Source organism: Hakea prostrata, chromosome 10 (genome assembly GCF_041222555.1).
Source record: "Hakea prostrata isolate BN-2017 chromosome 10, UWA_Hpros_2, whole genome shotgun sequence".
Classification (NCBI taxonomy): domain Eukaryota; kingdom Viridiplantae; phylum Streptophyta; class Magnoliopsida; order Proteales; family Proteaceae; genus Hakea; species Hakea prostrata.
Window position 1 is genome coordinate 27,654,170 of NC_142609.1, and position 16,701 is coordinate 27,670,870.

At 39.5% G+C, this 16,701-nt stretch overlaps 1 protein-coding gene across 1 annotated transcript; it reads right to left on the bottom strand.

Annotated features, from left to right (window-relative positions):
* Positions 1-1,573: 1,573 nt before the first annotated feature.
* On the bottom strand, positions 1,574-5,901 carry LOC149002399 (uncharacterized). Its single transcript, XM_089139000.1, has 3 exons — positions 5,637-5,901; positions 4,905-5,552; positions 1,574-2,420 (listed from the first exon to the last, which is right to left on the bottom strand). Exons 1-3 carry the CDS (start codon positions 5,776-5,778, stop codon positions 2,053-2,055), a joined length of 1,158 nt encoding a protein of 385 aa, XP_088995126.1. The 5' UTR covers positions 5,779-5,901; the 3' UTR covers positions 1,574-2,052.
* Positions 5,902-16,701: the final 10,800 nt, after the last annotated feature.

The following is a 16,701-nucleotide window of genomic DNA, read 5'->3' on the forward strand; positions in this document are numbered from 1 at the left end:
TAGATTTCACATTCTCCCCCCCTTAAAAAAAATTTGTCCTCGAAATTAGGAGAGTACTTGGCTTCTAAAGAGATGGAGTTACTTTACTTTCATCTTGACTTCCTTCTCCCAAAATTTTCCTTCGGGGGTAAACTTCTGTCCCGTAATTTCTTTCAAACAAAACTATAGGCAAACTCATACGGTAGAGAATAAATCAAAACAATGCATATGGCATGTATGCAATGCACAGGCAAGGATAAATTAACAGGATGAGTTTAAGCTAAGAGTAACGTACAAGTCACGACATCTTGATTCGGGTCTATCTCGCTTCCAACTATGCTATACACTTCAACGGTAGGAGGGCTTCACAACTATAGCAGCTTGACATTTTGATTTACAAGGGCAGAGACGGGCGAGATGTCTTGTCTAATGGCAGAAATAACAGACAAGCTCTCTCTATCCTGAACCGAGTTGGTTGGTGCCATAGGGGAAGTATCTTGACTACATGTAGTATGTCACTGTATGGCCTTGCATTGGATTATAAACCTCGACATGTGCCAGTACTCATGCCAATGGTCGTGGTGAGAGAGTGTGGACCTAAACCCCAGAACATGGTTGACTAACGAGGACTCAACCCCTTTGCCCGGGATCCCAACAGAGGTAATCAGTTCATAAGGGATCAGAGTGACTAGACCTACCCAAAAGAGGGCTGGTGTTATATCTTAAAGCATGTCTACCGTATTAGTGACTTGCCTAGTTAGATTCTAGCTGCATCCACACATTTTCATATCATCCTTTGTATACATTGTTCTTCATGGTAAAATGTTGATATGTATGTGAAATGTATTTCTTATTGAGTTCGCAATTCTAGAGATCTATCTTCACAAAATTCAGAGAGTGGAGAGAGCCGTGAGCCTGGCAGTGGATGAGAAAATCGCTGTAATTCGGGGCTTTTCTCAATTTCGTGAAGAAGAGGAGAGATCGCCGGCTGATGGTGAGAGATGAAAGGGGGCTTTTTCAGAGTTTCGCACGGAGGAGACATTGAGTCGCTGAGAGAGGGGAACGGAAAAATCGCAAGAATTCCGTGTTTTTCTGAATTTGGGAAAGAGAGAGGAGAGATGAATATAAGGATGGGTTTAAAATTGGGGACCGTTGGATTGCATAATGCCACATGGCATAATCTTAAGAGGGAATTACAGGGAATTGCAGGGAAAGGAATTACAGAGGATGTGAATCCAAAAGGAACCTCATCCTCCGGGCAATCATTTTGGAAGAAACTTTGGAACATACACACCCTACCAAAGGTAAAACAAAGTTTCATTTGGAAGGCTGGACATGACGCAGTCTCCACAAGTAAGGCGCTCTTTGAAAGAAAAGGTTTAAATACCCCAATCTGTCTTATATGCATGCCTACTTATGAATCAGAAGTGCATCTTTTGTTTAAATGTGGTCATGCTCAACTATGCTGAAGGCATCTCAATTATGTTTAGATGTCAAAAAAAGGGCTCTATAATTATGGACTGGATGGAAATCATTGAATCTAGATATCAACACTTGAATACCATTAGTCTTGTTCATACAATGTGGAGTTTATGTGTTGGGTCATTTGAAAACCAGAATGAATATCTATGTTCAGGAATGAGTCCTTGCCTCCATAGGTCTTTGCACTTTTCAGTAACCATGTAGGTGATTTTGGAGTTCATGTCACATTCGATAGAGGCTTTACACTCACTAGAGGACCGGCAGGGACAAGAGCAAAAGTCGGTTGAGCAACAACAATCCATAGGACAACAACAAACTTCAATCAATGCCTTTCAAATTTATGTGGATGCTTCGTGGGAATCCTCTACACTATGGGACCCGGATCCTTTAGGAGTGCCGAAGATGATATCTACGGTTGGTTTGTGCTGCAAACATCTCGGATGGAGCCATGGAATTATACTCACTTGGAGATGAGCTTAATGCAATCTACCCAACCCAATGCCAACCATTATCAAACCAAAAGACAACTTATGAAAGAATGAACCAGATATTACTCACTAATGTTTTCATACCCACAAGCAGCCAACCAACCTAGAAACGCAACCTTTTCCTACATGCCTCAAAGGGGAGGGGAGGATACAAACAGCAACATTTCAATTCTCCAACAATCTCTTCAAGTAATCCCGCAAATATGTGATCCTGTATGGCTAAAACAATCCTCCCCAACTCCCTTTTCTCCCCTCCAGACACTTCATCACAGACTTCATTAACACTTTCCATCATGGCTCTGCTGCATGATAAGCCTAACACGCAGTCCAGTTTCTTTGGTGGCAACCAAAAATAGTCACAAACATAGTCTTCTCTGTGGCCAGAAGGTCTTGGCAGTGACTTCTCTGTGGCCATAATCCTCCTCTGAAAGGTCAAGCCGATGTTGTTTTCTTGTGACTTTTTGTGTTCTCCTGCATCATGCTTTTCAACGTCAGGATAGAAATCAGATCACTTTTAAGGATTTTAAGACAATTGAACATATTACATACAAACTCCCTGGAGCTGTTAACTTTTACCTCTTGACGCTTAATGTTTTTTTTTTTTTCATTACAAATGGCCTGAGAGTATAGTATATAATTTTAAAAAGAATTTTTTTTGGGGGGGTTAGCGAAGAACTCTGTCAAATACAAAAATATTTATGACTGCCTACTCTAATGTCAATCAGGTGGCTAATACCAATTGAAATGTATTAGGATCACCTTTGGTAAATACTTACCAACTCCAACTCGATACTTGTATAACCTCGAACCAAGAATTCTTGTTTGGTGCTATACAAGTATATTCCGCAAAGGTCTCAGATCATGATATGTGGCATTTTTTAGGATTCTACAATTTGATCTCCCTTTCTTATAATCAAAGTCGTTGAATCTTCAAAAATACCATGCATCACAGTAGGAGAATCAACCAAGCTAAAATTCCAAATTTTTTTTTTTTTTGGGTAGAGCTAAAATTCCAACCTTATGGTACTCTTTTTGCTGTCCCAACGATCCAAAGCCTGCCAGCCCCAGCCCATGCATAAAATAAATGGGCCCATGTGTCATATTGGTCCGTCTCACACTCTCACTTCAGGTTTTGAACCTACCCAAACATTGGAGAGTGACATTGGGTAGTGTAATCATCTGGTCCATGCACGGTAAGATGATTGTTGGATGACTCGTCAGACTCGGTCCCACACTTATGATGCACTCGTCTATCACTCGGTGGTGGGGACCACCTAATATCATGCTTTCCACCTGTAATATTTCCTTTACACACATTGCTGAACCGGACTTCACTTTTCCAAAGCTGTAACGGCTTCTTTTTAGACTCTTGTCTTTGAAGGTTTGACCATGCACTCCAGTGTGCGTGGGACCCATCGGTTGGAGTATACTATAATTCATCTCACTCACCGAATAATCTAAACCGTTGGATTTTTATGCCAATCAAATGACAATACAAAAGTCAATCGGACGGTGATAATATCCTGTTCATAGCGAGATTGGTTGGATACTATTCTAACATGTCTTTGTCATTTGGTTACACCATCATGTTGTTTGCCAAACAGACCGTTGGAGGACAAATTTTCGTCGTCCTGCAAATTTTCAGTTACCTTTGCAGACAACCCACGAGACGGTGACGACTTTACAGTTCGCCGTTCGCAACTTTTGTCTAACCCTAATTATTAAAAGGTCTTTGTAGATGTTTCGATGGGGAACGGATGAACCAAGTTCATCCATGTGCTCCTGCTTCTTCCTTTTTTTGTGTGTGAAGATGGGGATGCAGTAGTAGTACATTTGTGCTCTCTGCCTCGGTAATGTCCAGACCTTTGAGTTTGACCTATGCAAGTTTTGGCCTTCTAAACTACCAGCACAAACACTGACCCATCAACATAACCTCACAGGAGACCTACTATAATCCACAGAAGTTGGTAGGAATCTCATGCCCAAGTCAAAAAGCACATAACTGTCTAATGTGAGAAGCAAAATAGTAAAGGGGATTCGAGACATAAGAACTATCAAAACACTTGAAAGTGAGATTGAAACTACTAGATCAACACCTCTATACTCTTCCATGCATGTGCTTGTGATGTTTGTGCTTTTTTATTTTGTGAGTCATTGACTTCAAAAAGTGGAACCTATGATATTTTTATCTAATTGGTGTGTTATTAAGATTGAGCAATTCTTTAATGGTATTTTAAGGATTCTATATATTAAAGAATTGGGCCATTATATTAATCTACAACTTGGCATCTTTCATCAAGAGGCATTTGCCAGTGTCAATGGGCCGACTCTTTGGCGTCATAGCAATATCTTGATCTAATAGTCCATTTACCATTGGATCCGTATATTATTGAGAATCCGTTATTCCACCTCTAGTGTATAGCTTGCTTCCAAGCCAATACAATAGGCGGCGGGCTAAGCGGAGAAGTCTATAGCAAGGCTTGCTCCAAGCCAGCCCGGCCGCGAGGGTGCCACCTGATAATGTCGGTACTAACTTGGATCCCGGGTGACGGAAGAAGGCGGCCATAAGCCTATGAGCTCTTTTATAATATATTCAAGAAGGCTTTGCCTTGCTTTTTTTTCTTTTTTTTTTGGGGTCAATAGAAGGCTTTGCCTTGTCAATGTATATAGCCCCTACTCTAAATAGGCTATAGCCTACCCCCTGGGGAAGTTGAACAAGTATTTAAGTTCAACCACACTAAGGGGCTATACCCTAACCACTCACCATTATATAGTTAGGAAAAATCTATCTCGTCTGTCTTCAGATAATAGAAGATCCCTATTTAAGTTCAACCACACTAAGGGGCACACCACATGTGGCATACGAAAAACACGAGTAAAAGATGCAAATCCAATGAGTTATTGCAAATGAATTAAAAATAAGTAAATAAATGTGTGCAGGAAAAGTTTACTAACCGTTTTTCTTCCTTTTAGAGAGGAAAGGTGGAGAAGAGATCTCATCGAGCACCGACACGGGACTAGGCCGCTCACCGTTATAATCAGAACTATTTCGGTGGGTTATGAACGAATCCGTACTGTCCAATTGGAGCCAAGACCGAGGTTTCGGTCCATGACTTTTAAACTCACTTTTCGGGCTGGTTGAGTCTCTGCTCCCACCTAGTCTGGTCAGTCCGTCGACCGCCGGTGACGGTAGCTGAAACTTCTCCGACAACTGTATAGATTCGATGATCTTTCTAAGCTCCTTGAGATCTTGGTCACATTTCTCTACTGCTCCTAGAAGCATCTGCCGTTTCTCATAGGCAGATATCGGTGATGATACTGGGATCTCACCCAATCCCATCAGCCGCGCCACCAGTGTTTGCGGGCGGCGGAAATTCTCCGGTGAATTGACGGAATTTGAACGTATTACATCGACTGTCAATGCTTGACTCCTTGGCGCCTCGCAAGAGAATCTCTGGAAGTCACACTCCGGAGGAGAGCGTTTCGACAAATATGGTAGTGGTTGTTCTTCTTTGACGTTGATTGATTTCTGATCGACTGACTCTTCTAGTGAAGGCTTTGGGGTTTTAGGAGAAGAGTGTGAGTCACTGTCCCGCTTTCGATCTGAAGAACATGGAAGAAAGAAAAAAATTTAATAAAGGAATTGAAAGTAACGTAAGATATGAGAAAAATGAGACGATAAATTACCAGAAATGAGGAGTTTCCTGCGTTTCTGGTACTTGCTGACGAAGTGAAAGAGTCCTGACATGCAACCAATGCTTTTAGCTTGGCGATTTTCCGGTGGGTTCTCCCGGCGAGATGATGATAATGGATTTTCTTGTCTCTTCATTCTTCTACTGTAACAAAGAGAGAGACAGAAAAGAAGAAGAAGAGAAGACGAAGAAGAAGAAGAGAAAGCGATGTAAGGAATGAGAATATGGTCTTGGGTTTAGGGAAATAGCGTTTGTTAACATAGTTGCAGGTCTCACTTTCTTCTTTTTCAACGTAATGGAACATAAAGGGGAAATGGACTATGATTTGCTTTATTTTACATAATTTGCCACTCCCTTTCTTAGTCGAATCAACCATGCTCATGCTCCTCCCTTTTTTTTTTATTTATTTTTCTTGGTAAGAAGATCAACCGTACTCATTGAATGGCATCATGGCAGTCCACTCTTCCAAATGGCCAACAATTTTTACTTTTTCTCGAAAAAAAAATGAAAAATTTTACTTTTCGGTGCACCATCAAAATCAGCTAACTTCGATTCGACTCCTTGATTCCGTGGTCTTGTGCTTCTTATAGTCGTGGTGTGTGGCATTATGTACTGTGCATGATTTGCACCATTTGAGGCGACTTCATCATTCAATGAGGGGTCGCTAAATGGTCATTAAAGACGCGTTTGGTAATAGTACATAGGAATAATTCTTGTGTTTTCTTGTCTCAAAGAATATAAGAATGGATAGTAAGTATGCGTTTGGTACGTTTTCGTTCCGGGGGACCAGTTCTTATGTAAAACCATTTTTACATGTTTCTATGCTTAAAGAATGGATAGTAAGTTGTATTTGGCAAGTCATCATATGATTCCAAAACAGTTGCAAAAATTCTTAAAGATCGGAAGCAACTACACCGGTGAGCAGGAAAAATAAGAGTACACCCAGCAGGGCCTCTTGATGACGTTGAATACGATTTGCCAAAAATCAACGAAAACGAGATGCCACCAAGGGGTTTCCATCGAATCACTGGAGGTGTTGAAACCATCACAGCAGATAACGCAATAAACATCATCATTCAAAACACCCAATACAACTCAAAGTCTCAAACGACCTAAAATCAGCACTGAAGCAAACAATCGGAAGTTTTCGAAATTCTCTAAACCAAATCCATAGCAAGCGAGATGAAGAACTAGATTTTCATCGTAATGGCTGAAAAATCATCGCTGTTGAAACCTACCGTGGAGGCGACGCGGGGTTTGTAGACCTTCAAACTTCTTCGAGCTACAAAAGCTGTATTGGATTTGTGTTAACACAAATGGGGTTTTATCGGGAATGATTTATCAGTTTTGTTTTTGTTCTCTTAAAGAAACATGTTTTAGATGTTCTGTAAAGAGCGTTCTTAGAAATAATTTTTATGCCGGTTTGTTTCTTTAAGAATGGAAGAACGAACCATTTTATCAAACACTTTTAACCCGTTCTTCCATTCTTAAAGACTAAAAGAACGTCAAAAACGTTCTTTCAGAGTGTTATCAGACGCGCCCTTAAGTGTTTGTTAGAATAGTTTGTTCTTTTGTTTTTAAAGAACAAATTTGCGAAAAATGGAAGAATGCACTCTGCAATACATGTAAGATACATTTTGTTAGAAGAAGAAAAGTATGATAAGATGGTCCCAACGAGAAAGGATCCATCCCATCCCCCCCAATTTACTCGCAAGTTCCCTTTATCTTACTTTCCCACCTTATGCCCTCTTCGAAAACTGGTACCCATTTGATAACCCCCCCCCCCCCCCCCCCCCCCCCAAAAAAAAAAAAACAGTTTTCTGGTGATTCTTGCTTCAAGAAGTAGAAAAATTAGCTGAAAACCATTTTGTTTCACATGATTCTTGTAACATAAATTGAAACTTATGAAAATTTTTGTTTCAAGTAACACTTTCAACACAACGACTATTTGTTATTACATCCGTTTTTCGAAATAAAAATTGAGCATGAATTGAGTGTAAGTGAAACACTTTTAAAAGGGATATTTGTGAAATTGAGCATTCTAAACAAAACAACCTGCTAAAAAAATCCTCTCAATATTTCTAAAGATCAAGGTCTCCCCATCCACAACTAGAGCGGGAGGAGAGTTAGAGTTTAAGTTGGTTTTAGATTAGAAGGGCAACTTCAATTCTTGAAAAATTGTACAGATACGAGAAAAAGTCAGTCCTTTAGACAAGATGATTTTGATTGTGAGACTCAATCTATGCTCTACTCTCAAGTCAAAAACTTCTTCTGTCTGCTTATGGCCTTAGTCGTTGCGTTTTTTGTGGATGAGGCTGGTTTCAGTGCAACTCATTACATAGACCTCTTTATATAATATTGTTAGGTAGATCAAGTCGACTCAGTTAAATCTTTGTAGAAATGACTATCTGTTTTACCATTTAGCTTGTTGGTCATGGCTATTCCCATCTTTACAATGTCTCTTTTAACTTACCCTTCATCTTATCAACTTTTCTTTATGGGAGTTTGCAGTCATAAAAACCTATCTAGCAAATACCCGTGGGTCGAGTCTAGATTCTCTCCACCTAGGTACACCCTACACCAAAAATTTTATCTCATAGCCCACTTGATAATAGATAAGCCAGAGGTGTTTGTGTAAGATGTGGATTATATATAAAATTGGGTAGAAGAAATCCAAATCCTTATGGGCCATACCACATCAAATGTCACTCCGGTTTATCTCAAACGGGAGCCAATCTTGTATTACCTCAATTTCTTATTGCACAAATTACACATAGATCCCTTAGATTTGCAATCAATTACATCTACTATCCCTGAGGAAAAAATGAATTACAAATTCCCTTTTACTATTTAGAATTGGAATTAGGTGATAATGTCACTACTAAACAAAAATTCAAAAGATCAATTTTATCCTTTCTTGTTTGAGCATTTCTCATAGTATTGATTTAGGGGGCGTTTGGTTCCGCAATTCCCTGAAATCCGCTTCTGAGGGAATCATGAGTCTGTGGAATTAGGTTCAGTAGAATCATATTCATAAAAAAAAAACTATTTGGTTACCCTGATTCTAGAAAGTGAATTTGTCTGAAAAACCATTTGGTTATCCTGATTCTGAAAGTGAATCTGTCTAAAAAATTATTTGGTTACCCTGATTCTGAAAGTAAATCTGTTTGAAAAACTGTTTAGTTGCCCTAATTCTGTGAGTAGATTCAACCAGAATCACTTTGAACAACCATTTATTACTGGGTTGAGGGCTACTGAGATGACAATTTTTTCTTTTAATTTGGATTAATTTTTTTCCCCTGTTAAGAGTAATATATAATTTTATATTAGTGTAACTACATAATATAAAACATGGCAAGACCAAAACTTGATGAGTACCAAATTAAACAAGCCACCACCAACAACAACTTGACATACTGGGTCCAATGTTGCATGGTCCTATAATTGAAGATATGAGGTCTGACACCCAGTTTAATTAAGATCCCATTCATGCACCTAACTAATGTCAACCTTTTGGATCTCTTTCCATTTATAGGCAACCTGCCATTGGCTATAAATCTAGTGTCCATGCTTTGTTATTGGCATTGCAGCGAGTGTGCAGAGAAGTGAAGGAAGTGAAATTAAATGAAATCAAAGTCTAGGTAAAATAATCAAACACTTGATCATTTATTGGTGTTTAACTCATGTGAGTTTTGTATTATGCCTTTATTTTTCTTTTAATTCCATAGCTACCATTTAAGGGCCTATAGATGACCGTAATACCCTTTTCATCAATCAAGCAAAACCCTTTAATTTATGATGATGTTTAAAACTTTAAATGTATGACCTTATAACTTTCATAATGCAGCTGTATACGATTGAACCATTGTACAAGATGCCCATCTCTTCAACTGTTTTCAAGGTCAATCTCTATATCAATAGATCCATTTTTGCCTTGAATTTCATTTTCGTTTTTCCATTTGGGTTTTCAATTTCATTTAATGAGTATTGGGGATTAAATGAATTAGTGAAGAAGGTAACTTCAAGGGCACCAAAATTCACTGGAGAGCGTGCATGCATAATTTGAGGCAGCCCCAAGTCACATAGGAGCACGAAGAAGATAAAATACTAAGATGGAACCTGGACACTGGCTAAACATAACTCTTAACTTGATAAATTCAGAAAGTACAAAATTGATAACAAATGGATGGCTAGAATTCAAAAAATATCCATAGAGTCAAAATTGGACCTTCTCTACCACTATGTTTTACAACAGCTCAAATTCTGATCCATCTACAGACCAATGGTTGGATTTCTGATCAGATGATCTTATTAAAAAAAAATGACAGAAGAAGAGCACCCCATGAATGAGGCTCTGGCTGCTGCAAGATCTGAGTGAAAGAGGCCCTCCAGCAAGGCCAACTGTTAGGCTACCCAACTATGAGCTCTGTAATCTGAAAAGAGTCAAATTATCTATTGCCAATATTGAACTTGAATGGCAGCTTACTTTCTAAAAGTGATGGAGATCCTGTAATGGGAAAACCAATAAACATCTCGTTTCTGATTGCATTTTCGTCATCCATGATCAACATCTGGATTGCATTTTCTTCATCCATGATAAACATCTATGGGCAGAACTATACAGTATACATTGAATGTAGCTAAGTTGATAAACCAATGCAGCAAAAAATCCATCTTAAAAGGCCTAATAACAATAATTTGGGTAAACTGTTGTTTAGGATTCCAATAAGTCAGGAATTCCACATATCAGCCAAGTCCCATTACAAGGTTTGAGAAGAACTCTTAATTTATTGTGCATTGCATCAGATTTCTGTGAGTTGGACTTGTGAAAGGACATGATCTAAAGCTGCCTGGAAACAATTCGGAATGGCTTTCAAAAAATTATTAGACTTAGAATATCCCATGGAAATGATTTGAAATGAACTATCCAAAAAAAACCCATAAATCCACTATGTTCAGTTCAACCATGAACTATACATAAGCTGCCACATGCGTGTAGACCTTCATTTAAATTCACTGTAGCAGAAAAATACCACTTAGTTTTGATGGAATATTGAAGAGGAACCAACTCACCACTTGACAACGTGGATTAGATCAACTACTTGTCATCCACAAGATAGATCAAAGCATTTCAATCAGCCACATCCCAGCAGCAAACTGCAAAAACAACGCATGATCAAAAAGTGAGCAATTCAAAAGGAAAATCGTTCAGTGGACAATGTTTATAAAAAATACCAGTATATAACACTAGAATAAATCTCAAATGATGATGCACCATTAACATTACTTGAGGTCTCAAGGCAATATCAAAACTAACTGAATCCTCTTACTACAAAACTTCAAAGGAAAAAAAATCCTGAAGGTAGTTGCAAGGATATATGAAAAACAAGAATATGTGGTATGCATTTCCAGCCTTGAGCATGGGTTTCTCAGTCCTGCCTCCAAATGTGGAGTTTTTATATCAGTAACAACATTTCAAATGTGGAGTTTTTATCACAATGTAGCATCCAAGGGGGGGGGTTGTGTGGAGATCTCAAACACATAAACACTCTCTAATTAAAGAAGCAATATAAAAGCTTTCAGCAAGTATGATTTAGAAATAACTTAACAGCCATTACAGATACACAAATCATACAAATTAACAGCTCATACAAAAATAGCAATCATACACTTGCACATATTAAGCAATGAATACTAGGAGAATTTTAATGAACCCATGCAAAAATGGGAATGATCAGATAAAGCAGTTAAGGATCAAATTGGGTTAGAGTGATCTCATGGGTGGATCTAAGAAACGGTAAAGCTCAAATTAAATGCACCCAATAAATTTGTCTGGAATTTAGGACAGACCTCTAGGTCAATGATTTATATTACAGCACTAGGGTTCCAAAAACAAACCAAATTTTGGACGGGAAGTAATCCTGAAAACCCAAATTCTGTAATAGAGGAAACTGAGAAAAGAGAGAATCTTGAGTAACTCACAAACTGGAAACCAGAAAGCCCCAAACTGTGGTTGAACAGAGGTCCTAGGTTGGGCTTATGCTCCCAATGTTTCATAGCGAACTACCATAGGTTTTTCATTTAATCGAAGATCAGCTATATGCCAAGGTTATACCAAAACAGTGGATGCACAGGAGGTATAAACTCAGAATTCTGATTACCCATTATCAGGAATTTTTTGAGTCATGAAAGGACAATGTTTGTTGCTGAAATCAGGTACCAGATCTTGCCAATAAGTACTTGATATCGCTGTTGGCAGTAGAACATACAAAGAAGAAGACCTATCTCAGGCTTAGGGTTTCCCACTTCCATTGTCTCAGACAGATTCTTAGGCTAAAGAGCACCTAATAACTTCAATTGATTCAATCATATCGAGCTCTGCAGCCTTACATTTATTATATAGACTAAAAAACCTTTCTATCTCAGACAGATCCTTAAGGACATATAGACTTCCACCCAACTGTTCATACAATTGAACAACTTAAGCTAACCAACTACAATGTGCAAGGCACGCGCACAATTTTGGTGGAAATGAAGATATGAAATTGGAGGATTCAGATCAATCTATCCATTTCGAAAGCTGAGCTCTAATAGCACATATAAGAAATAAATGCAGAATACAGGTAAAGGGGAATCTGAACTTGTATAACGAGCAACTTTCAAATCAATAGTTCAATGGAAAGAAAATCCACCAAAATGGAACTAAGAATGAGAAAAGAGAGGAGAATAATTTATTTGAAATTTGGTTGCATTCAGAGAGGGGAGTGACACATAAAACACAATGTCGTTGTATGTGTATGTTTGCCTGAAAGAGATCACTCATGGGTGTGAAGCCAAATCGAAACCCCCGCAACAGAAAACCAGAGGTCTCATACCTAGGCAAATGCTTCAGAAAACCAGAGGTCTCATACCATTGCAGTGAAGGCATCGAATACAGAGGTTACCTTTTTTTGCAGAAATGGGTGTGAAGCCAAATCGAAGCTCAACGAACCACCAGAACTCAGACGACGATGATCAGCAAAATAGTTTCACCAAATCGAAGTTACTGGCTGAAAGAAGATGACGGTCTGCAAAAAATCGAAGCTACTGGAGCTCAACGAAGAAGACGACAACACTCTGCAGCCATAGGAAGCCCAAATCGAAGCTGCTGGAGCTCAACGAAGACAGACGATGACGAACGGAAGAGTAGCAGAAGCTGGAGCTCAACAAAGACGACTACTGGAGCTCAACGAAGACAACAACTGATTATGCTCAAGGAAGACGACGACGACGAGAGCTCAAGGAACCTTGGACGACGACGATAACTCAGGAAGACGACGAAACGGAAGAATCGCAGAAAGCCCTGGAGAAATTTTTTCACGATTTGGATGACTCCGTAAGAATTATCCATATTTATACCTAGCTACAGTAACGGTGAGTCTATTTGGAAACCACCTCAAGAGGTGGTTTCCAGGTGATCCTAATTTTTGGCGTAAAATGAAGAATCCAGGTGATTCTTGAAATCCGACTCAATTTGTAACCAAACGATTAATTTAATTGGAGTCATGATTCCCTGGAATCTGATCCCAGTGAATTGCAGAACCAAACGCCCCCTTTAGCTTTTTAGTTAACTCATAATATTGAATAGACTTCATTTTTTTGGGGTAAAATAATATTGAATAACCAAAATACCCTTATTTGACTAAATACCCTTTCATGTAAGTGGACGAATGGATTCCTCTTCAACCTACTCCTTTCTAACTCTGCCAAAAATCACCCACCACCGCCTATTCTGCAAACCACCCACCGACAATTGACAACCTTACCAGTTAGATGATCAAGTAGCGAGCGTGAGACTGTAGCTAATGGCATTATCATTTATCTTCCGGCCTCTTCGACAGCCTTAACTTCATCAGAGCTCTAAGCAACTAACCCAAGTGTTGGGGTAATTGTATTACAAATTCTACAAAATAGAAAAAATGAAATTGCAACACAATTGAAAGATGAAGATCCTTAGCCAATTTGGAGAGCTTGAAGTTGCAACCGAACGAACCACCGATCAATGAGATTGAGTCACAATGTTGTCTTTAAGGTAATTGATGCACCCTACTACCAAGGGTTCTTCGCACCACCACCTCCAAGATGAAGCAATCTCCAACTAGAAGATAAGGTAGTTCTTCTAGTCCCTTCAAGGAGCCAAAAGGTAGAGCACAACACTTAGACAAATTCAAAGAAAGAAATTAACTTTGTAACACAAATAATGTGAGAGTGAGGAGTCATGTCTCAATTGCACACCACATGCAAGGAAAGGTTGGGTTTGTATAGGCCCAAAACTCACCTTACACCCCTTAGAATTCTTAAGGCAATGAATTGGATTTAATCCATTCAATAACCTCAACCCCACTCATGGTAATGGCCATGAATGGTCATGAAGTTGAAATGAGAAATGATGGTCAAGAGTTAGAATTGAAGTAAATTCCACCCTTCAAGTAACCCCACCACACCACCATGATCAAGACCATTAAGACCCATGACCAATATCATGAAGAGCCTCATAACCAAAGTCATGAAGGGCCTCCTTTACTCATGGTGCCTCCCACACACTAACAAAATAATTAAATAAAAGAAATGCAAAAAAACTAATTTTGAAACTTAATATAGATTTTTAATAAAAAACCTAACACCAAGAAAATCAAATCCTTTGAGAACTCATTAATGGCGAACTCCAATCTTTGTTTGCTTGACAAAATGGACGGACCTACTTTGGTCAAAACGATTTGTTCAAGCTATAATCAAGGGAGGAGAGAGAGGTAAAAACCGAGGGAAATCCGTCGATTTCATTTCCCTCTGTTGGTGTACCATTTGTTGTTTCAAATGAGTACTGAAAGCTCCCTGGTTTGTTCTTGGTCCAGACCTGGTTATTGAAGGCAAAACAAGAGTGCGAGTGGGCTGCCTCTGGGGACGAGAAGCCACGTCCAATTATTAAGTCAATAAGAAACAAGGAATCCAAGGTCCTCCTTCAAAGGAATAAATGCTCAAGAAGACAAAGAGGAGAATGTCTTTTGGAGTAATTGCAGGAGAGTAATGGCTTATGATCCGAAGTCTTACCCTTCACTCATGCATAGTGATGATATATGTAGCTAGTCCATACCTCAGAAGAGAGTAGTCACCCCATAGCCCTACGATCTCCTTGTATTTGAATGAAGGGTGGAGATGACCTCTTGATGGAAACTTGATCAGCCAACTAACCAATTGATCTGCTAGACTGCTTGAGATTTCATTGATTAATCAAAGGGTTAGCATCTTTTGACATTGATGCGATGTCAATCCCTAACAGGGGAGACAAAACGTGAGGATGTTGCACTCGAGGATGGTTTTGGGCGAATCAGAAGTTTCCTTAGCAGCAATAAGCATTTAATGATTCTTAGGGCATTCAATGCTAAAATTAATATTGTGATTGACTTCTGGGCAGAGATACGCTGGATCTCCTCTCAACGTTACTTTAGTCGAGAAGCCCCACTTTGACAGCTGGGTGTCACCACAATACTTACTGTGAAATCCAGCCCAAACCCTAACCTGGACACCCTATTTGTTTTGGATGAAGAAGACCTTGATTGATGTTTGACCTTGAAGTTGGACCTTGAGTGCAGTGTTGATATCCTTGAAAGGTCCTAGGAAGTCAGGTCAAACCTCTCCCTTAGCGTAGATCCGAAGACCCGAAGTGAAGAAAGAAGACTTTGTGGGCCATCTCAGTTGAAGACATGGTGTTTGACTCAAAACCCATGGAGATTGATGATGGAGTTCCCTATTTAGAACCTTGTCTGATTTGGAGTTGAATTGCATCTTAGTGTTGAAGAGTTTAGTTGATGGACTTGAGGCCTAGTTGGACATGTTTTGGAAGGTCCCTTAATGCTGGGTAAATAGCTTGTTGAGTTGGGAGAAGCCCCATCAAAAATTTTGAGGTTTAGAGCTTGAAATCCCTATCTCTAGGCTTGCTGTCAGCTTGGGTCAACTGGCTGGGTCGATTGGGCCAATCAGCCCAGCCAATTGACCCACAGGCAAGGGCTTTTGTGTCAAATCCGGATTTTTAGGTTTTTGGTGCTCTTTTTATTGGAATTTCGTGGTAATCAGACCCATTATGTTCCTAAGCCTCTGGAGAATGTGGAAGAACCCTAGAGCCTCCTCCTCAAGCCAAGGAATATCCCCAAGCATTCAACTAAGAGTTTTTCCTTGTTTTTTCTCATTCAAGGTTACATTGTGGGGGCCATTCGTTGCATGTAGTAGACTTGGGCTCGTGGGCGTTCTAGATTGCGAGAAGCATGAGAAGACACGAGAGCTTCCTATTTACTATGTGTGGATGACCAATAGGGTTAAGAGTCTACGAAGCCAGGAAGGAGACGACGACTCTAGGGGGAAAGGTACCAGAAAGGATCGCGGGATACGAGGAATGGACGTATCTAACCCTAAAGTAGATGTGACTCAGTAGATCGACTTGGAGAGTTAATGCTTATATGTGTTCACATGATCTTGATAAATTCCACAAATCAACAAAGTACTCAAAACATACTACTAGTAAACCTAAACCCAAACCATTAGCCCAAACTGTTAGTCAGCCCAAACCCAAACCTCACCGGCCTGAAACCATTATTTTCTTAATGAGCCATGTTTTGGCTAAGAGTTTTTCAGCCCGAAACTAGCCCAACCCGAACCGTTGACACCCCTAGTTGAGGGGTTGGCTCATGGGCATCCAAAAGACGGCTTGGATGTCATAAAAAGACATGAGAGGCACTCTTGTCCAACAGAAATAACCAATCCGTGAGGATTTGCATTCCAGGTGTAGAAGGATATTGGACCAATAGATCACTAGAAAATGTATTTGGACCACATGTAGTGTGTTACTATAAGAACTTGCATTAGGTTTTAGACTCTCCGATATGCATCAGTACTCAAACCAATGGTTGTGGTGAGAGAATGTGGACCTATGCCCTAGCCATTGTGGATGATGTGGACCGTACCCCTTACCTGGGATCCCAATAGAGGTAGTCAATTTATGAGGGATCAAAGTAATGAGACCTACCTAG